Genomic DNA, 20673 nt, shown 5'->3' with positions numbered 1-20673 from the left:
GCCGCCACCTTCTCCTTTTGCCTTCAGTCTTTCCCAGCATCAGGGTCTTTTACAATGACACTTTGCAGCAGGTGGCCAGAGTATTGGAGGTTCAGCTTCAGCATCAGTACTTCCAGTGAATATTCAGGGTTCATTTCCTTTAGGATTGACTGGCTTGATCTCTTTGCCGTCCAAGGGATCCTCAAGAATCTTCTCCAGCACCATAATTTGAAAGCATCAATTCTCCAGCACTAAGCCTTCTTTATGGTCTAATTCTCACATCCATACATGACTATGGGAAAAACCATAGCTGTGACTATATAGGCCTTTGTCAGCAAAGTGATGTCTCTACTTTTTAATATACTGTCTAGATTTGTCATAGCTTTCCTTCAAGGAGCAAGCATCTTTTAATTTTATTACTGTAGATTTGTAATATTTTATCCCATAGGTTCCTTCCCTGATATAGTCACTGGTTATTATTCCAGGTGACTTGCTCTAATAATTTAATCTCTATATCCCTTCTGGGTGGAGACTCTTAAAATTCAAATTTTCTCTGCTTTTCTATCAAAGCTTCCTTTCAGGGTCTGCTATGGATGGGTGTGCAGGTTGTATACTGTGCAACCACATGGCCACTAGTCACATCAACAGGCCTGTCTGTCCAATTTTCATATTTACAGTTCTTTTATTGGTTTTCCAAGATGCACATTGGTTCAGATTTCTAACATCTCTGAAACGGATATGGACCTCCCACAGATGGTAGGCCATAGCTTAATAAGGGTGAAAAGTCATGATGTTATAACATTTCTTGCAAGACCACATAGGTGGTAAGTGGCAGAGCTGAGATTTAAACCCAGCAAGACAAATCTACAGTTGTAATTTAATGCAGAAGTTATGCTACATATTGGGAGGGATTCCTGGGTCTGGTCATTTGGAAGAAGACAAAATTTTTTGTCCATAATGTAAAAGCATGTGTGCAGGTGCCTGTCAGCAAAAGCACATGGGTGGGGTGGAAACTCAGAGGAAACTGGAAACTGTCCTCCTCTGGGAGATGCCAGGACCCACCAGCCCTCCTTCTTGTCCAGCTCTTCCTTCTAGAGGAGATGCGAGAGCGCAAGTTCGATGGCTTTGCCCGCACCATCCAGAAGGCCTGGCGGCGTCATGTGGCAGTCCGGAAGTATGAAGAGATGCGGGAGGAAGGTGAGAGGCTGCAGGTGGGAAGCTGGGGCTGAGGACGGATTGGCTTGGGGGAGCCAAACCATGACCTCTGTCCCCACCCTCGACCCTGTGCCCCCACAGCTTCCAACATCCTGCTGAACAAGAAGGAGCGGAGACGCAACAGCATCAATAGGAACTTTGTTGGGGACTACCTGGGGCTGGAGGAGCGGCCGGAGCTGCGTCAGTTCCTAGGCAAGAGAGAGCGTGTGGACTTTGCTGACTCAGTCAACAAGTATGACCGACGCTTCAAGGTGAGGCACTAGCAGGTGGCCATGTCTGGGACCCTGCCCATGCCCCACCAGAGGTACTCCTGCACCTTGCCCAAACACATCTGCCCATGGATATAGGCTCAACTAATGTAGGTACGGCTGTCCATCAGATACATCCTTGTATATAGCCCAGACACACTTGTCCATCACATATATCCTCACCAAGTCAGACACATCTGTCCAGAACTGCAAGCTTACCTTGTTCAGAAGCTCTGACCACAGGACCACCTTCACTTATCCAAGACATACCTATCCATTCAGTATCCTCTCACGCAGTCTAGACAGGCCTCTCAATTAAACACACCTTCACCTAGCACGGATATACCTATATACAGGTAAACTCTCATCAGGCCTGGACACCCATGCCCCGCAAACATACCTTCACCTATCCTGTACCTGTTCATTGCCCACACACTCCTTTCTAGCCAGCATAACCTTATTTAACCTCCTGTTTCTTATAAAAAGTAGCCACTCATATACTTTCATGTAGAGGGACCCTCCCCTGACCTGTCCTTCACCTGACCTGCCAGCACTACCCCTCTGCCTGGGCTGATGCCCTGAGGCCAGGCTGCCCATGCCCAGGGCTCCTGGCACCAGCCTCTCTGGTCTTGCATCCTCATAGCCCATCAAGAGGGACTTGATCCTGACACCCAAGTGCGTGTATGTGATCGGGCGGGAGAAGGTGAAGAAGGGGCCTGAGAAGGGCCAGGTGCGTGAAGTCCTGAAGAAGAAGCTGGAGATCCAGGCGCTCCGGGGAGTTTCTCTCAGGTGAGGCCCCCTACTAGCACCCTTCATCATCAGCTGCCCTCCTGTCACCCCATCTGTCACCCTGAACATGTTACCTTCTATACCTGCAACTTTCTCTTGGTCCTATCTGTCACCTTCACTTGCCCTCGCATTCATGGTCATTTGCCAACAGCACCGGTCCCCTCCCCTGACTTCTCTATTACCACCTTTTCCAGCTCCTTGCCACCTCTCCCGTTTGCCCCCACCTGTGTCACCCCTCATTTGCCCCTCCCCTGTTGCATCGCAAATATCAGCCCTTCTGCCAGCCTCACCTGCTTTTCCTCCCGCCCCTCCCCCAGCACGCGGCAGGATGACTTCTTCATCCTCCAAGAAGACGCGGCCGACAGTTTCCTGGAAAGCATCTTCAAGACTGAGTTCGTCAGCCTCCTGTGCAAGCGCTTCGAGGAGGCGGTGCGGAGGCCCCTGGCTCTCACCTTCAGCGACACGTACGACCCCCACCTCCCGTACCACCCTCGGGCTTGGCGTGGCACAGCGCCCCCTCCCCCGCCTCACAGACTGACCGATACGCGCCCTTGCCTTGCCCCCTCCCATCTCAGCCCGGATCCGCAAGGATGGGATGAGAAGGTGACCCCTGCTTGGCGGGTGGGGACAACCACACCTTCCTCCTCTCCTCACAGACTACAGTTCCGGGTGAAGAAGGAGGGCTGGGGCGGAGGTGGCACCCGAAGCGTCACTTTCTCGCGTGGTTCCGGCGACGTGGCGGTGCTCAAGGCTAGCGGCAAGGCCCTCACAGTCAGCGTGGGTGACGGACTGCCCAAAAGTTCCAGTGAGTCTGCGCAGAACCAGGAGATTGGCGCACAGGAGGCTGGCCCTGTATGGGATGGGATCAGAGACGGACCAATCAAGACCGTGGGGCGGGGCCAGTGAGGGAGGTCAAGAGTGGGTAATAGAAGAGGCCACGAAGAAGGCAGGGCTAGAGAGGTGACCAATAAGGGAGCGAAATATGGAGGGGCGTGGCCATAGAGTAGACCCGTGTGTCAGTTGCTGAATGGGAAGATCTCTGGAGAGGGCGGCCCAAGAGCCAATGAGGGGTGGGTCCTGGAGAGGCGGGGCCAATTACTGGGGCTTCCCTGATGGCTCAGCTGGTAAAGAATCCTGCAATGAGGGAGGCGTGGGTTCGATCTCTGGGTTGGGAAGATCCCCTGGAGAAGGGAAAGGCTACCCACTCCAGTATTCTGGCCTGGAGAATTCCATGGACTGTATAGGCTGCTGCTGCTGCTGCGTCGCTTCAGTCGTGTCCGACTCTGTGCGACCCCAGAGACGGCAGCCCACCAGCCTCCCCCGTCCCTGGGATTCTCCAGGCAAGAATACTGGAGTGGGTTGCCATTTCCCTCTCCAATGCATGAAAGTGAAAAGTGAAAGTGAAGTCGGTCAGTCGTGTCCGACTCCTAGCGACCCCATGGACTGCAGCCTACCAGGCTCCTCCGCCCATGGGATTTTCCAGGCAAGAGTACTGGAGTGGGGTGCCATTGCCTTCTCGGGCCCGCAAAGAGTCGGACACGACTGAGCGACTTTCACTCACTCAATCAGTATTCCAGTAACTAAGGGGCTCTGTCCTGATGAGAGAGCCAGTGAGTTAGGGGGCGGGGCCCGGAGTAAACCGGACTTGGGGGTGGGGCCAAGAATCACACTCAATCCCTATATCTTTTCCCCTTTCCCTTTCAGAGCCTACACGGAAGGGGATGGCCCAGGGAAAATCTAGAAGGCCAGGCCAGACTGCTACCCGGGCAGCTCCCGGGCCCCCCAGAGGTGAAGAGACACCTGCTACTAAATGTCTTCCTTGCCTCTTGTGGGCTCCAAGGCCTAAGACAGACCTCCTGTCAACGAGATCTTACAAACAGTGGACCACTCTCTTCTTTTTTGTCCAGAACTCTCTATAGCTCCCAATCTCCCATAGAATAAAGGCTAAGCTTAGTTTGTTATTCAAAAACCCTTCAGATTCTGACCCCAACTAACCACTGACCTCTTCTCTCCTCCCATCTTAAACTCCTGTCATGCAGGCTGCATCTTACTTTGCCAATTTACCAAATTTTGTCTTCCCTCCAGGCGTTTGCTTGAGCTGTTTGCTCTGCCTGTCTCTCAAACTCCTATTCCATATGAACTCCTATTCAGCCTCTAAGACCCACCCATAAAAGCCCTCCTACAGAAGTAGGTGGGGCAAAATCTTACCCCTGGCAGTCTCAATCTATGTATGCCTTCCTTACCCCAGGGTCTCTTTCTCCAGGCCAGTCCTTATCATACAGGGTTGACAGTAGCTGCCTCTTCCCTCAGGGAACTTGGAGCTAAGTCCTCCTCAAATCCTGCTAGCCATCACCCTGACAAATGCTCCCATCCTTACTCTTGCTGCAGGCCTGGACCGCAATGGGGTGCCTCCCTCTGCCAGAAGGGGCCCCTTGCCCATGGAGATCACATCTGGAGGGGGATCCCAGAGGCCACCACGGGGCCCTCCGTCCTCAGCCTTGGGGGCCAGCAGACGCCCACGGGCACGGCCCCCCTCGGAGCACAACACAGAATTCCTCAATGTGCCTGACCAGGGCGTGGCTGGGTAGGTTGTGTGGGAAGGCAGCCCCAGGAATGGGATGGGGAGTGTCTGGGGCTGTGACAAGTGCCCTCATGTGCCCACAGCATGCAGAGGAAGCGCAGTGTGGGACAGCGACCTGTGCCTGGTGTAGGCCGACCTAAGCCCCAGCCACGGACGCATGGCCCCAGGTGCCGGGCACTGTATCAGTATGTCGGTCAAGACGTGGATGAGCTGAGCTTCAATGTGAACGAGGTCATCGAGATCCTTATGGAAGGTGTGTGTGCCAGGGCAGAAACAGAAGGACACCTCCAAGGTCTGGAGGTCACCTCCTAAGCAACCCTGGGAACCTGGCCTCACTGCATCACACCCAATACCCCAGCCTCATTTTTCCCACCTGTTAAGCACTAGGGCCAATAACAGACCTACCTTGTGAGTTGGAAATGGGCCTTGTCTGGATGGCCCAGGCCACCTCCTACTTTGACCCTGGGTTGCACCTAGAGGAGCTTCAACAGCACCCTCTGCAGGTGGGTGGGGGAACATCTTAGGAGTTATTTCTGGGTCCCCCATGGGGATCATGGGGAGGGACCTATATAAGAAGGATGAGGGAATAGCACCAGTGGATGGTCTAGAAAATGAAAGTGTGAGCCAAGGGCAAGGCAAACGCACATGCAGCTCCATCCCTTTCTGTCTTAGAGAAGACAGTCTCTGCCCACACAGCATGAAGGCTTTTTCTGGGGCAAGCTGGGCATGGGATCATATCTTCTCCTCTCCCACAGATTCGTCAGGCTGGTGGAAAGGCCGGCTGCATGGCCAGGAGGGCCTCTTTCCCGGAAACTATGTGGAGAAGATCTGAGTGGGGCGGGGGCCTGGGACCCTGCCCTCCCACCTGCCCACCTGGATCCTGCAACATGGGTCTCGTTTCCCTCGGCTGCATTGGCCAGAAGGTCCAGTTCTGTGACCTCCAGCCCAGCCTAACCCAGGCCCTGGGGTCACCACTGGAGCTCCTGTCCCCCCACCCTGGACCCTGGCCTCCCACAAGTCATACCTGTTCCCTCCTGTGTAAAACAGGGCTAACACGACCTACCTCACAGCTGCCTTGTGAGTAGGATATGAGCTGTGTCCCGGGGCAAAGAGCCAAGCACATTTGGGAGGACCTTGACAAGCTTGACTTCCCTCCTCTCATAAACGAGGCAATAAATGTTTGCCGAGTGAGAATATGAATTAATTTACTGAGCACCAACAAGGACTGCCTTTTCATAACCTTGTGAGGTAGGATCAGCAAACAACCCCATTTTACAGATGGAAAAATGGAGGCCCAGGGAGGTTTAGTCACTCACCCAAGATTCCAGAGCCAAGTCTTGAACTTGGATACACTCCCATCCCTCACAAAGCTTGAGCTTGTCTCACTTGCTGGTTTTCAGAAGCTACATGCCAGCTCTCCTGCAGAAAATGTTCTGGTGGGCTCTGTCAGCTTTTGAATCTACACATCTCCCCAATACCAAACCCAGCTGGGACCCTGAGGAAGGAGGCAGGTCCCACATGTCCCCCGATAAACCACTCAGAGTCATCCCTGTCCACCCCTTCCAGCTGTCCTAAAACCAGTGCTGGGTCTGAGCCTTTCAAACCTCCCCACACATGCAGGTGAATCCTTGGATCTGAGCCTAAGGATTTTGACTTTCTAAATGAATACCCGCTCTGTGCTCAGCCCCACAAAGGGCAGTCCGTCTGGGAGAGATGGAACCAGATAAGTGAGGTCAGGACTGAGCCAGAGAAGGGACAGGGGCTAGAGCAGGGGACAGGGGTGCAGAGAGAGAGTGTAGGCGTTGCTGGAGAAGCCAAGGAGGATGAAAGGGTCAGCAGACCTTGATGGCAAATACTATATAGAGTGATCTACACTGTGATGGAAGGAATCCAGATGGAAGACACCTACCCACCTGGAGGATGGGAGATAGGTATCGAAGCAAAACTGGCCAGAAGAGCCTTCTTCAGGATCCACACCTACCTGGAACACTGAGTGTAGCTGGAGAAAAAAAAAATCCCAGTTGTGCAACTATGCCTCAACAGCCCTGTTATTAGTCAATCATTACACAAACATTTAACCTGTCTCTTGAATTGGGGGCTTCCCTGGTGGCTCAGACAGTAAAGAATCTGTTTGCAATGCAGGAGATCCAGGTTTGATCCCTGGGTCAGGAAGATCCCCTATAGAAGGGAATGGCAACCCATTCCAGTATTATTGCCTAGAAAATCCCATGGACAGAGGAGGCTGATGGGCTATATAGTCCACGGCGTCGCAAAGAGTCAGACACGACTGAGTGACTTTTGCTTTCACACTTCACAATCTCTTGAATGTCCCTGGTTCCCTCCATCTATGATTTTTGCCCCTCCACTGCCCGGCTACCACTGTGCATGTCTCTCAGCAACACTTAGATTGGGGGACAGACTGCGGGAGGACTGTGTGAGCCACAACACCATCAGCTGGGCGTTTCCTGGTGTTGAAGGGGAATGAAGGCTTCTGTCTCCTTTCTCTGCCTTAGAACTCACCATGCAGGCTGCCCCTCTTCCCAATAAGGGGTATATCCCTGAGGCCCCACTGCAATAGCCATCACCACTTTTGCAGGAAGTAGGGCTATTCACTGGGGATGAAGAGGAGAGTAGTTTTGACATCTAGCAGACAGCATCTCATATCTGCTGCTGCTGCTGCTGCTAAGTCACTTCAGTTGTGTCCGACTCTGTGCGACCCCATAGACGGCAGCCCACCAGGCTCCCCCGTCCCTGGGATTCTCCAGGCAAGAACACTGGAGTGGGTTGCCATTTCCTTCTCCAATCTCATATCTAGGTTATAGCATCTTCAGACTGCAAACTTCAGTCATCTTAGCCCTGCCTATTCAGCAACATCCTGTTGACTCTGTTACAAAGTTTCTTAAATCGGCCCCTCCTCTCCCTTTCTTGGTTCTTTGTCCTTTCTAAGACCTCACTCCACCCTTCCCCAGATTGCACCAACCTCCCCTGCCCACACCCACATGCACACACACCTCCACCCTTCCTAAAAAGGATTTTTTAATAAGTTTTTAACCATATTAATGATAATCAAAAGAAAAAAAATTTTTTTAATTCAGACAGCCCAAAAGTGTGAAAAATCTGTCTTCCCTCTCACTGCAAAATTCCTGTCCGTTCCCCCTCCACCCCAGTTTGTTGATGTCTCCTCCCAAAGATATTCTTGGCATATAAAAGCAGATAGGCACATATTAACGGAGTAGAAAACGGCAACCCCCTCTAGCATCCTTGCCTGCAAAATTCCACGGTCAGAGTCATCTGGCGGGCTACAGTCCATGGGGTCGCAAAGAGCTGGACATGACTGAGCCACTAAGCACTCACGTGCACATCTTATGTACATAGATGGAAATACATTGTATATAAAGCCAATACTTGCCTGCTGCTGCTGCTAAGTCGCTTCAGTCGTGTCCGACTCTGTGCGACCCCATAGACAGCAGCCCACCGGGCTCCCCCATCCCTGGGATTCTCCAGGCAAGAATACTGGAGTGGGTTGCCATTTCCTTCTCCAATGCATGAAAGTGAAAAGTGAAAGGGAAGTCGCTCAGTCGTGTCCGACTCTTAGCGACCCCATGGACTGCAGCCCACCAGGCTCCTCTGTCCATTGGATTTTCCAGGCAAGAGTACTGGGGTGGGGTGCCATTGTCTTCCCCGATACTTGCTAGAACTCTCAAATGCTTAAATAATGTATTCCAGAGATCTTAGGTCAAAGATCCACTTTACTGTCCCAACAATGATACATCCTCCAAAGGACACCCAGCAATCAGATGGTGTTCCTCCCCCTGCTAAAAATTCATCAGCTAGAATAGAGACCACACATCTCTCTTTCCACAGTTCACTAGGTCCCTGAATGACCTTTCTTGAACCATGTCTACGTTCTGATCTTCACTCCCTGCCTCCACCTGGCTCCAGCAGTAAGCTGATCACTTCATTGTTTCTTGTAAAAGATAAGCTTGTTCCTCCCCAACTCAGGCCACTTGAACCAGCTATTCATTCTTCCCACAGCGATGTGGCCTCCTGAACTTCCACTGAATAACTGCCTCCTGACAATCACGGAACAGCTCAGAAGTCCTCTCACAGAGAAACGTCCCTGGCCCGTGACCATCACATCCTTCTGGGCTTTTTTCCCCCCTTTATTGTGCTCAGCCACTCAGTCACCACTGACTCTTGGCAACCCCATGGACTGTAGCCTGCTAGGCTCCCCTGTCCATGGGATTCTCCCCAGCAAGAATACTGGAGTGGGTTGCCATTTCCTCCTCCAGGGGATCTTCCTGGCCCGGGGATCGAACCACCGTCTCTTACATCTCCAGCATTGACAGGTGGGTTCTTTACCACTAGCGCCACCTGGGAAGCCCTTTTTCCTTTATGGCACTTAATATAACCATAAGATCATTTCCCGCATTTGTTGATTCATTATCTGTTTCCCCATTTTAAAAAGCGAGTGCCCCCTGAGAGCAGCACTGTTGGCCTGTCCTGTTCATCTCTGGATCCCCAGACCCTAGCATAAACTAGGCACTCAAATAACGTAAGTTGGATAGGTGACTCATTTCACGCCAGGGCTCTCCACCTATCCTGAAAACACACACCACTCCATCTTCAGGCTACACACGTTCCGGGTGTCCTGAGGACGGAAAGTGAACTTGTTTCCCGCCCTTGGCTATCTCAACAGATCCATTCCAATTTCCGGACTAAGTGCATTGAAAATGTTGACGTCCGCGGCAATTTCCCTCCCAAGAGGCAGCCCTCTAAACATGACCTTCTCAAAACTGAGAACTGCTGTTTATCCCCCTTCGAGATACGGTGACGGGACGGGAGGAAACGAAGATGCTCATTTTGCACAGGAGAACACAAAGGCCCGGGAAATTTTTAATCCTAGATCTCTGTACACATATTCTGGGCATTGCTGCTGCTAAATCGCTTCAGTAGTGTCCGACTCTGTGCGACCCCATAGATGGCAGCCCACCAGGCTCTGCCGTCCCTGGGATTCTCCAGGCAAGAACACTGGAGTGGGTTGCCATTTCCTTCTCCAGTGCATGAAGGTGAAAAGTCAAAGTGAAGTCGCTCAGTCGTGTCCGACTCTTCGAGACCCCGTGGACTGAAGCCCACCAGGCTCCTCCGTCCATGGGATTTTCCAGGCAAGAGTGCTGGAGTTGGGTGCCATTGCCTTTTCCCTCTTGGCATAGCAGTTCCAGAGAATCCTGGATCTCAGGCCCCGCCTCCTCGCTGAGCACTGTGGGCGGACCCCGCCCCCGTTCTCGCGAGAGCTAGGAGCCGAAAAATGGCGCCGACGTGAGCGCGAGCCCACGGCCACCGAAGGAGTCGCCGCAGCCTTAGTTGGAGCCGCCGGAGCCGCAGGAACAAGAGACTGAACCAGGCTGAGGATGGTGAGCGCGGCACCGGGGATGCGGACGCGGCGAACAAGCAGGGACTGGCGGGGAGCGGCCTTCTAAGCCTCCAGCCGACCCCGCCTCCACATCCGGGCAGTCGCCTGCCGCTGTCACTCAGGGAGCACCCTACCCCCTACTTCCGGTCCTGGCTTCGACTGGGCCACGCCTACAGAGCTCAGGCACCGCCCCCCTGATCTTTATATGTTTGGGGTCCCAGCACCTCCGGTTCGCCTACACAGCTCGAACCCCTCTGGTAGATATATCTCGGTCCTCAAACACCCACTTGGCCACTTCTGGCACTCCAGAATCTTCCTAGCCGCGCCCTGTTCAGAGCCCCGCCTTTGCGACGCCCACTCCCTCAGGGCCACGCCCCTGCCCTGTAGTGGGGGGGGCCCCCCAGCTTTCCAAGTTAGGATCAGAGCATGCTTCTTATCATATAGGGGCTTCCTGGAAAGGTACCCCCTTCTACATTTGGCACACCTCCCAACTCTCTTCCGAAGGACGGGGACACTGGAGGCAGACGTTCAACCCTCTCACCCACTGCCTCTCCTTAGTATGGGAGCCAACTGGGTGACGTCTCTGGGGCATTCGCTGTTTTAGAAACACCCAATGGTTATGGCGGGGTGAAGGTGTTCCCCTAGGTGGCGCAGGCAGACCCTGGGCCCAGGGGGTTCTCCCCACCTCTTCCTTCCACCAGGATGAGGAACCCTCGGGGCCCAGCCCGGACATGCCGGCTACTGCAGAGCCCAGCTCCAGTGAGACCGACAAGGGGGTGTCCCCAGTTGTGGCTGCTATAGCCAAGTCCTCTTCCATGGAGGAGGAGCCGGGCCCTGACCGGGCACCCACACCCCCAGTGTGGGAACATGGAGGGCCCACCGGAGGGACCCAGCAGGGTGCCTCCCCAGCCCCAGACAGTGGCCATCCCCGACCTGGACACAGCCTTGGGCCAACCAGCACTGTCTCCAAGACCAGTGAGGACCTGCGGCCTCCCAGACGACGCCCACCACCAGGTGACACGTGATGGGACCTTCTGGGGGATCACAGGCCTGGAACAACAGAAGTGCAGACTACTGAGTATCTCCAGACTGGGGGCCCACCTAGAGGGAATCACCACTTAATGAGCCCCATTGCGTGGTAGTCTGTGGCTCCAACGAGGAGCCAGGGAAACTCAGCTGCTACTTTCTGGTGGGGGAGGCAGAGGGTAAAGGCCCCAGTAAGAAACCATTGTTAGTAGTTGCAGGGTAGTTGCAGCCCCATAAATGCCCCTCTGAGGCAGAGCCCTGGACAGCGTGGATGACGAAGGGATAGTGACCCTCCCCCTGCTTCTGTGCATCCTTCAGGGAAGCAGATACCATGCTCCAGCCCAGGCTGCTGCCTCAGTTTCCCCAGCGTTCGAGACCTGGCACAGCATCTGCGTACCCACTGCCCACCCACACAGTCCCTGGAAGGTAGGGCCAGGGTAGATGGTGGGGAGGCAGGTTAGGGTGGGAGGCGGGCCGAGCCTCTGGGCCAGTCCTGGCCACCCCACTCCACTCCTCTGTCATTCATCCCTGCGCCGCCAGGCAAGCTCTTCCGCTGTTCCGCCCTGAGCTGCACCGAGACCTTCCCCAACATGCAGGAACTGGTGGCCCACGGCAAGCTGCACTACAAACCCAACCGCTACTTCAAGTGAGACCTGGTCCACCGTGACCTCTGCTGGTGTGGGGGACCAGGCAGCTCCCCCTGACCACCGATTTTGACAGCTACTACCTGGGGTCCTGGCTTTTCTCCCTTCCTTTTCCGAGGGGGTTGAGTCAGGATGAGGGCGTGATCTAGGGCCAGCTTTGTCCTTACCTGCCCAGAAGAGACTGGTCTCTAGAGCCAATCCCAGGGACCCCGAGGGCGGGGCTTGGGAGGGAGTATGTGTGTAGGGGGGAACAGAGATGGCACGACTCGGCCCAGTCCTCTGCCTCCCAAGAGGAAAACTGATCACCTAAGTCAAAATTGAGACTTCCTTCCTCATCTTCCCAGGGTTCGGACCTGGAGAAGTCCGGAAGGGTCGCAACCACTGTGGGCGGCCGCTTAGGGCAAACTCCTGCCCCCGCAGATGGGGGGAGTCAGGTTATTTGGCCCCAGGGTCCTTGACCACCCTGGAGCGGCGGCTCTCCAGGTTACCGCGGATAGGCCCCTCCCTGGGTCCCCTGGGAGACCCAGCCCAGCCCTGTGCTGCCCCCCAGGTGTGAGAACTGCCTGCTGCGCTTCCGCACGCACCGCTCGCTCTTCAAGCATCTGCATGTTTGCGCCGAGCATGCGCAAAGCCCAGCCCCGCCGCCGCCACCCCCGGCCCTGGACAGGGAGTCTCCGGCGTCCGAGCGCCCCCCGGAATCCGATCCTGCGCCGGCGCCTGGCCTGCCGTACCCGCTGCTCGAGCCGTTCACGACCCCTGCCCCTGCCCCCACTGGGCCCTTTCTGCCCTACCTGAACCCCGCGCCTTTTGGCCTAAGTCCCCCACGCCTGCGCCCCTTTCTGGCCGCCGCTCCTGGGCCCCCTGCCTCCAGCGCCGCCGTCTGGAAAAAGAGCCAAGGTGAGTGTGGGCTTATCGGGGCCGCCTTCAGGGTGGGCTGGGCTCACTCTGACCTGACCTTGACCCGCCCGTTGACCGCAGGTGCAGGCGGCAGCCCGCGAAGACCCCAGGGCGGCTCCGACGCGCCCTCAGGTGCGTGCAGGTGACCACCAGGGAGGGTGGAGGGGATTTCTTTCCTGGGCCCAGTGGGACCTGGGGGATACTCACCCCCTTTCCAGGTGCCCAGAAATGTCTCCCCCGAAATACAGGATTTTGCCTTAAAAATTGCCGCCCCTGCTCCTTCATCTGCGCCGGCGTTTCCGTGTAAAACTTGCGCCCGGATCCGGAGCCCTTCCCCCCCCACATGGGTTCAGAGGATGGGAGGAGGGGACACGGATAAGTCAAGTTTAGTGCCCCCAGACACTTGGGGGAACGGTCGGGAAAAGCGGATGGCCAGCCCAGCGCCCCCCCGCCCCACGCACCCACTCCCGGGAGCTGCTGGGGAGGCTGGGAAGGGTCCGACCCGCCCTCGCCCAGGGCCCGGGCTGACCGGGTCCTGCCTGCCCGCAGGGCACGCGGCTGCCAGCCGCATCGTGTGGGAGCACACGCGCGGCCGCTACTCGTGCATGCAGTGCGCCTTCTCCACGGCCTCACGGCCCGCCATGACCCTACACCTGGAGGACCACCGCCCCGGCGGCCCCGCGGCCCCGGCGCCCGGGCAGCCGCGCCCCGACGCGCCGGCGGGTAAGGCCGGGGGTAGCGCGCGGGCGGGAACGGTGGGGCACCCTGAGGCGAGGAGCGGGGCTGAGGCTCAGGCGCCCCCTCCTCTGCCCCACCCAGACCCGGCCCCGCTGGCACCCAAGGTATCGCAGCTGCTGTCTGAGGGGGAGTGCCCGGTTTTCTCGCCGCTCTGAACGCCGCCGCGTAGGGAGCGGGCTGTGGGTAATGGTGTCGTTTTATGGAAAGCCTGAGGTGGCAGGGGTCGGGGGCAATAAAAGAGGCAGATGAGCCAGCTGTAGATGAGATGTGCCGTGTGTCCGGGTCCTTTGCTCCTCCACTGCAGTCCTGGGGCACCGCCACCTTGGGAGGAGGCAGGTCCCCCCTCACTGCCCACCTGTGTCCCGCCTCTCCTGTCACCTCAACTCTGGGACAGCTGTTGGTGACCGTCCCTTCTGTCCCACCACTTCCAGAAACCAGATGAGATGGCACTTGCCAGTTTTATTTGAAAAGTCCCAGGAGCACCCAGCTGGAACCCCCCAGATCCTGAGGCCTGTGCCAACCCTCAGGGAGGTGACAGAGCAGTCCTGGCAGAAGTAGGGTGGTGCCAGGTCACCTGGGGCTGGGCACTGTGTGGCAGGCTGGGGTGTAGGTCTCATAGCCATTCTCCCTGCCTGTCCTCTGGACTCTCACTGTGGGCTGCCCATCTCCCCTTTTCTCTCCAGCCCTGAGGATGAGGCTGGGTGTTGGCCAGTCCTGCAGAGCCTGGCTACCCCACCTCCTCCTCTCCCCCATAAATGTTCTCTCCTTCCTTTTCTTCCTGGGAGTCAGGTGGGGGCCAGGGTTCAAAATCTGGCCCCACAACTGCTGTCCCCAGAACCCTGAGGGTCGAACCTCCAGGGTATGGAAGCCCCATCCCTCTGGGCCTGGCTTTACCTCCTGCATCTTTCTCCCTTCCAGCCCTGTGGCCCCCTAGCCCAGACCTCATCTTGGCTGGTCCTGGGCACCAGAAGCAATCCTCCACCCCCCGCCCCCACTTCCATCCAGTCTGAAGACCCCTGGAAACAAGTCTCTTCCAGTTGTGCCCCTTCCCCTGCCTAGTACCCCTATTGCTCCTCTCAGCTCTCTGGAAGATCCTGTCCTCCTAGTAGCCCACAAGGCCCCATCTTGCACATCTTCCTCTCTTCCTATCAGGGCCACACTCACTATCCCTCTCCTCTTCCTCCTGGGGAACCTAGACATCCTGTGAGCAAGAACCCAGCGACTCCTAGCCCCACCCCACCCCACCCCGTTTCATCCCTTACCTCCTCCATCTTCCAAGTCATCACGGTTGTCCTCTGTCTGCCGCCAACAAGACACTGGTCACCCCCTGGGGGGAAGTCGCCAGGCCCTACCCCTCACCCAGCAGCAGCCTCCTGTCTTCCCCTTGTCTCCTTTCCCGTCCTCCCCTGGTCCTCCTCAGAATCTTCATCTCTCAGTCTCAGAGCCAAGCAAGGTCCTCAGCATGGAAGCCATCAATGTAAAGCCTAGCTGGGGTATTGGCTCAAACACCTGCTCCCATTGGTGTGGCCGCTGTGTCTCCTCAAAGTTGAACACTTCCAGGTTCTGAAGGCCCTTCGGCTTCTCCTGGGAAGGGCAGTAGGGAGATCTGGTGCCCTTAGGACCTACCCCACCTGGACACCCAGGAGCCGGACCACCTGCCCCTCCATCCTCGGCCTCACAAGGGGCTTCAGGGCTCCAGTGTTCTTGATGGGGTTGCAGCTGATGCCCAGGTAACTCAGGCCAGGTGACTACGCTGCCACCATCTCCAGGCCCCCAGGCCCCTACTGAGGCAGCTGACACTGAACACGAGCTGTGGGACCATTAGGGAACCCTGGGGGCTCCAGACCCCCATAAGCTCCCCACGCACACACTTCTCAGCCAGAAGCCTTGGACCCACAGCTGGGTGACCCTGGGGAAGATTCAACCTCTCTTTTTGGGTATGACATGCAACATGTGGGACTTTAGTTCCCTCACCAGGGATCAAACCCATGCCCCCTGCACTGGGAGCACAGTCCTGACCACAGGACTGCCAAGGAAGCCCCAAGACTGACCCTCTCAGTATCTTGCTTTCCTAGTCCTTAAAGTGGGTGTCATGACAGTCTGCCTTTGGTGTTCTTGTGAGAATTCACAGAGGGATGGGGAGAGAGGGAGGGGGCTTGAGAAACATTGGCCAGCAGTTCACATCCCTTCAGCCACCAAGCCTGTGGCCGGCTGCCTGGGGCCCTTTCAAGAACCTGGGGAGGAGATGGGTCAAGGGCCCACTGTACAGATAAAGAAGGTGAGGCTAGGTTGGTAAGCTGACTGAGCCCGACTCTAGCCAGGCCCGCTTCCAAAGTCACACTGATTTCTACATGACCCCAGAAGTGGGACACAGTTATCACTGATGAGAAAACGCAGGCACTCTCACTTTTCCTGCACTTGTAAGGCCCTAGACACCTTTGGGAATATGGCCCTAGGCTCACCCTTTCCTGCATCTCCAGGGACCAGGGTCCCCCGGCGCCTAGGAGTTTTCCCCCTAAGGCCCTCATTCAGCCACCCTCGAATCCAGGCCGTGCCCAGTGTGTCAGGACATCCCAGTGTGTCAGGACCTTTCCAGACTCAGAGCCAACATCTTGGCCCAGGTACCTGCCTCCCAACTCCATCACCCACGTAGATGCAACTGCCCCTCCCATGGGTACAGTGGGTCCACAGTCCCTTTGCTCCCGGGCCCCTTGCTGGCCTCTGGAGCAAGCTGAAAGTGCTCTGAGGCCTGGGGAGCTGGGTCACTGGAAACTGCCTCCTACTCCTGTACATGTGTGTTCGGTTGCTCAATGGTGTCCGACCCTAACCAGTAGCCTGCCAGACTCCTCTGTCCATGGAATTCTCCGAGCAAGAATACTGGCATGGGTTACCATTTCCTCCTCCAGGGGATCATCCCAACCTAGGGATCGAACCCACGTCTCTCGTGTCTCCCACATTGGCAGGCAGATTCTTTACTACTGTGCCACCTGGAAGCCCCACTTCCTACCCTCATCCCCTCCCAACTCATGTCCAATCTTTGTCTGCTAGCTTGGGAAGTCTTACTGCTCCCAGTGGCCCCAGTGTGCCTTATGAGCCTCTGCAGCCCCTGGCCTCTCTGGCCAACCAAGCTGTGACCTCAGAGGGTTCCTCCCAGTCCCCACCACCTCAACTCCAAGATGCCCGAAAGCAGTCCCTCTGAGGGCCCCAGCTCTGCCCAGCAGAGGGCGCTCAGGAGTGTCCACCTGAAGGGCGGATGAACGAGGGGCCGTGTGTCCAGGCAGGCTCCCGCCATGTGCAGCTACCCCAGAGGGTGCAGGTTGGCCAGAAACTGCAGGTTCCCAGGCTGAGCAGCTCTGGGACACAGACCTCTTCATCCTCATCCTCAGCCTCCTACTCGAAAGGGGAACCCACACCCGGGAATGTGACCCAGAGTGCATGTTGGTCTGTGCAGGGACACACAAGGGCCCAGAATCCCCGAGCTCTGCTCTTAGAGCAGACACACAGGCAGAGTCACTGCCAGCCGCTGTCTGTAGCCTTCTGGAAACTTCAAACATCCCTGCTAGTCTAGGTGTGATCCTTGGACCACAGTAAGGGCATCACCTGGGATGCTTCAGACTCTGACAGACCTGAGGCACAGCCCACACTTTATCGGGGTCCCAGGGTAACTAGTGGACACCAGTTCTTTCCCAGCTTCACATTAGAATCACTCTGAGGGTATGTAAGAAATCCCCAGGCCAGGAACCAACTTCCTTGATGGCTCAGTGGTAAAGAACCTACCTGCTAGTGCAGGGGACATGGGTTTGATCCCTGGTCCAGGAGGATCCCTCATGTTGAGGAGCAGCTAAGCCCCTGCACCTGTGCCCTAGAGCCTGGGACCTGCAACTACTGAAGCCCCGCCCCGGCCCCCTAGAGCCTGTGCTCCACAACAAGAGAAGTCACCACAAAGAGAGAAGCCTGCACGCTGCAACTAGAGTATCCCTGGCTCTCTGCAACTTGAGAAAGCCTGCTCGAAGCAGCAAAGACCCAGTGTAGCCGAAGTTTTAAATTAAAAACAAAAAAGATCTCCAGGAGCTTCTGTTCCTCTGTGAACTCTTCAAGGGACCCCGATGGTGTGGCCAAGCTGAGAATCAGGGCTCTGCTCTCTCCCACTGGGTGTTTTCTCCTTTCTCTATGAGCCCCAAGGTCACTGACCTCCTGGGGACCAAGCCAAGCCATCAGGGTTTCCCTCTGGACAGCGCTGGTCTTGTGCCCCACCTTTACCCCCTCTTCGCCAGCCTCCCAGCCACCCCCATTTTCCTCCTTCCCTAGTCCTCTGGGAACCTGGACACTGCCCACCCACCCGCCCATCAGCAAATCTGCCACCCCACCTGGGCCATCGGCCTGTGTGACAGCTGTCCCCGCAACAAGAAGTCCTGAGTCCTGCTCAGAGCTGGAAATTGGGACTGCAGAGAAGTGTTGAAATGAGGAAGGCATGTTGAGGCAACAAGGGCCGGCAGGAGGGCCTCACCCACCCGGCTCACTCCGACTCCTGAGTAAGCGTGAAGCTTACCATGCCCCTTCCCTACTGAGAACTACCCTCCCCTCCCACGGAGGCCTTGGCTGGAGGTGTCCTTGGCCTGCCCCTGTTGGCAGGAGGCCCTCCTGGCCTGGCACAAGTCCTCCCTGGGGTTCGGAGGCCAGCACATGGCACCGGAATCTAGAAATGAGTGACTGTTGGGAGGGATTCTGCTAACAGGATGCCCAAAGCTTGCAGGGCAGGACAGGAATTCAAGAAGCACTGACAGGATCTGAGACCAGGCTGGGGCTGTCCCCGCCTCTGCCCCTTCCTCCCCTCCCCTCCCCGCCTGGCCAGCAGACCCCACCCCGTGGAGCAGAAGCCACAGTCACTTCCTGAAGGCAGCAGTCCTGGCCTGGGTCCCACTCGCCTTGTGGTCCGTCACCCTCCTGCAGCCATGGTGAGTGAGTCTCCAGGGCCTGGGAGAGCCCCACACGGGCTGGAGGTGAGGGATGCCACAGGTGGAAACCAGAGGGGCATATTCCAAAAGCAGGGTGGCAGAGGGGCAGGAAAGCTGTTGGGGACATGAGAATGACCGCCACAAATGCCCAGAGGTTAAGAAGCAGACGGGATCCACTTCTGGGACAACTCAGGCTCCGAGGCGCGGCGATGGGCTGAGGCTGTGACTAGAAGGGGAACGGGTGGGCCTGCTGGGGTGACTCCCCTCCCCCCAGGTCAGCATGAACAGCCACCGGGTAACAGGCAGCCAAGGTGAGTGGCAGGGGCTTCCTGTGGGTGCCAAAGTAGGTCATGTAGCTGTTCCCCACCCCGCCCACCCCAGCAGTCCTCCAGGGCCTGACCTGCTGACCTGCCTTCTCCAGCCCCCTGGGTCACCTGGGAGCCTATCCCAGCCCAGCTTTCACAGAAGTTTCTCAGGCCCCAGGCAGGAACTGCCACCCTTCCTTGTTCTCTGGGTCAGGGGAGAGTGAAGCTCAGACAGGGCAGATGAGTGAGGTCCTGCCCTTCCCCTCCCCAATCTCCTAGACCCCAGGTGAAGCCAGGCCCAGGGGCCTGTGGCAGGGCCACTTCTGGGGTCATTTGTCGGTCAGAGCAGCCCTGGCCTACTTGTGTGTCTCCTGTGTCTGTGACCGAGGGTGTGGGTCCTGTCGAGACAGGATCGAGATGGACTTCATGCGCCAGGGCTGGTGCGCCACATCGGACTGGATGTGGCAGAGTACATGCTGCTCGTCTCGGTGTCCGGTATATATAGATAGATAGATAGATAGATACATATTTTGCCGTGCCGCACGGCATCATGTGGGATCTTAGTTCCCCAACCAGGGATCGACGCACCTCCTGCGTTGGAAGCATGAAGTCTCAACCACTGAGGCACCAGGGAAGTCCTAGTAGATTCTTTATTTCAACAAATAGTTACTGAGCATCTTACTGAGTGTGAGGCACTGGGAAGACTGCCCTCGTGTCACGTTCAGGGGCAGGGAGGAGGCAGTTCACACACACACACACACACACAACACACACACCCCTAAATAGTCAAGACACATTTAAAAAACAGTATTGGGTGGCAGTGTAGCAGTTACGACTCCTTGCTTCCAATGCAAGGGGCACTGGTTCAATTCCTAGTTGGGGAACTAGCATACCATGTGCTACGTGGCATGCCAATAAATAGTGAAAAAAAAAAAATAAGTATTAGGTAAAAATAAATAGGATGATATAGAGTGCTAGGCACTAAGAGAAAAATTAGGCAGGTTGGGGGGATCAGAGAGTCCTAGGGGAATCCTTTTTTTTAAAATCAGGGTGTTCTGGGAAAAAAGGCCTCTATCATATGGAATAAAGGAGTAGAAACCCGGAAGAGGAGAGACCGTGCAATGGGAAGTATGGCCCAGGCAGGCCAGGCGGCAGGAGCCAAGCAGGAGAGGGAGGCCAGGGAGGCAGCACCAGGGGGAGGTCAGGCGTGCCGTCCAGGGGGTTCGTGAGCTCTAGAGCTCTTACTGTGTGCAAGTGACAGAGCACACCCAGATTCGGAGCAGAGGAGTACAGACAGACTCAGGCCTCCTCTGGCTGCTGCGGGCGCGCTGACCGGGAAAGGGGGTGTGGGGCATCGGGGGCAGGAGAAACGAGGAGGAGCCTCTTACAGTAATCCTGTTGCAGGGGAGGCTGCCTCCCCTGGGTGGATTCCAGGACAGGGGTGCAGGTGGTCCAAAGTTGTTCAGTTCCAGATATACTAATATACATTTCTTGCTTTTGGCTGCACCGGGTCTTAGTGGTGGCACGCGGAGTCTTCCGTTGAGGCATGTCAACTCTTTGTTGTGGCATGTGGGATCTACTTCCCCAAACAGGAGCTAGGAGACTTAGCCACCTGACTGCCAGGAAGTCCCTCCAGATACATTTTGAAATGAGAAAAGAAAGGCCTAGGGACATGCAGGAGGGGAGGAGGAGCTTGAGGATGCTCCACGGAGTTGGGTTGGGGGTGGGAATGGGAGCAGAAGGCCACATGGCACCCCAGGAGCTCGGGTCCGGAGTGGGGTGAGGTTGGGTGCACATTCCGGGCTTAAGTGACGAGGTCAGAAGGTGTGTGGTAGTTCAGGAAGAGAGCCTGGCACTCTCACGGGGAGGCTGGAGACAAAAAC

General features: G+C 56.4%; 2 protein-coding genes across 2 annotated transcripts in view; both read left to right on the top strand.

Annotated features, from left to right (window-relative positions):
• MYO1F (myosin IF) overlaps positions 1 to 5962 on the top strand; it is a 36739-nt gene extending 30777 nt beyond the window's left edge. The window contains exons 20-28 of the mRNA XM_052642906.1: positions 1062 to 1176; positions 1276 to 1445; positions 2086 to 2231; positions 2549 to 2695; positions 2888 to 3036; positions 3936 to 4019; positions 4620 to 4815; positions 4896 to 5065; positions 5568 to 5962. Of these exons, the coding sequence (XP_052498866.1) occupies positions 1062 to 1176; positions 1276 to 1445; positions 2086 to 2231; positions 2549 to 2695; positions 2888 to 3036; positions 3936 to 4019; positions 4620 to 4815; positions 4896 to 5065; positions 5568 to 5644 (1254 nt within the window). The 3' untranslated portion in view covers positions 5645 to 5962. The remainder of the gene's footprint in view (positions 1 to 1061; positions 1177 to 1275; positions 1446 to 2085; positions 2232 to 2548; positions 2696 to 2887; positions 3037 to 3935; positions 4020 to 4619; positions 4816 to 4895; positions 5066 to 5567) is intronic.
• A 4152-nt stretch (positions 5963 to 10114) lies between these two features.
• ZNF414 (zinc finger protein 414) lies at positions 10115 to 13685 on the top strand. The gene is made up of 8 exons (XM_052643744.1): positions 10115 to 10226; positions 10927 to 11239; positions 11570 to 11677; positions 11792 to 11897; positions 12446 to 12792; positions 12874 to 12924; positions 13342 to 13515; positions 13612 to 13685. The coding sequence occupies exons 1-8, from the start codon at positions 10224 to 10226 to the stop codon at positions 13683 to 13685; spliced, it is 1176 nt and encodes a 391-aa protein (XP_052499704.1). The 5' UTR covers positions 10115 to 10223.
• The last annotated feature ends 6988 nt before the right edge of the window (positions 13686 to 20673 follow it).

The sequence above is a fragment of the Budorcas taxicolor genome, chromosome 7 (genome assembly GCF_023091745.1).
Source record: "Budorcas taxicolor isolate Tak-1 chromosome 7, Takin1.1, whole genome shotgun sequence".
NCBI lineage: Eukaryota > Metazoa > Chordata > Mammalia > Artiodactyla > Bovidae > Budorcas > Budorcas taxicolor.
This window is presented reverse-complemented; position numbering and strand designations above follow the sequence as displayed.

Coding starts and splice junctions, on each gene's coding strand:
- ZNF414 (XM_052643744.1), top strand. Junction 11,678..11,791: donor ACCCACACAGTCCCTGGAAG/GTAGGGCCAGGG, acceptor CTGCGCCGCCAG/GCAAGCTCTTCCGCTGTTCC. Junction 12,793..12,873: donor CGTCTGGAAAAAGAGCCAAG/GTGAGTGTGGGC, acceptor CGTTGACCGCAG/GTGCAGGCGGCAGCCCGCGA.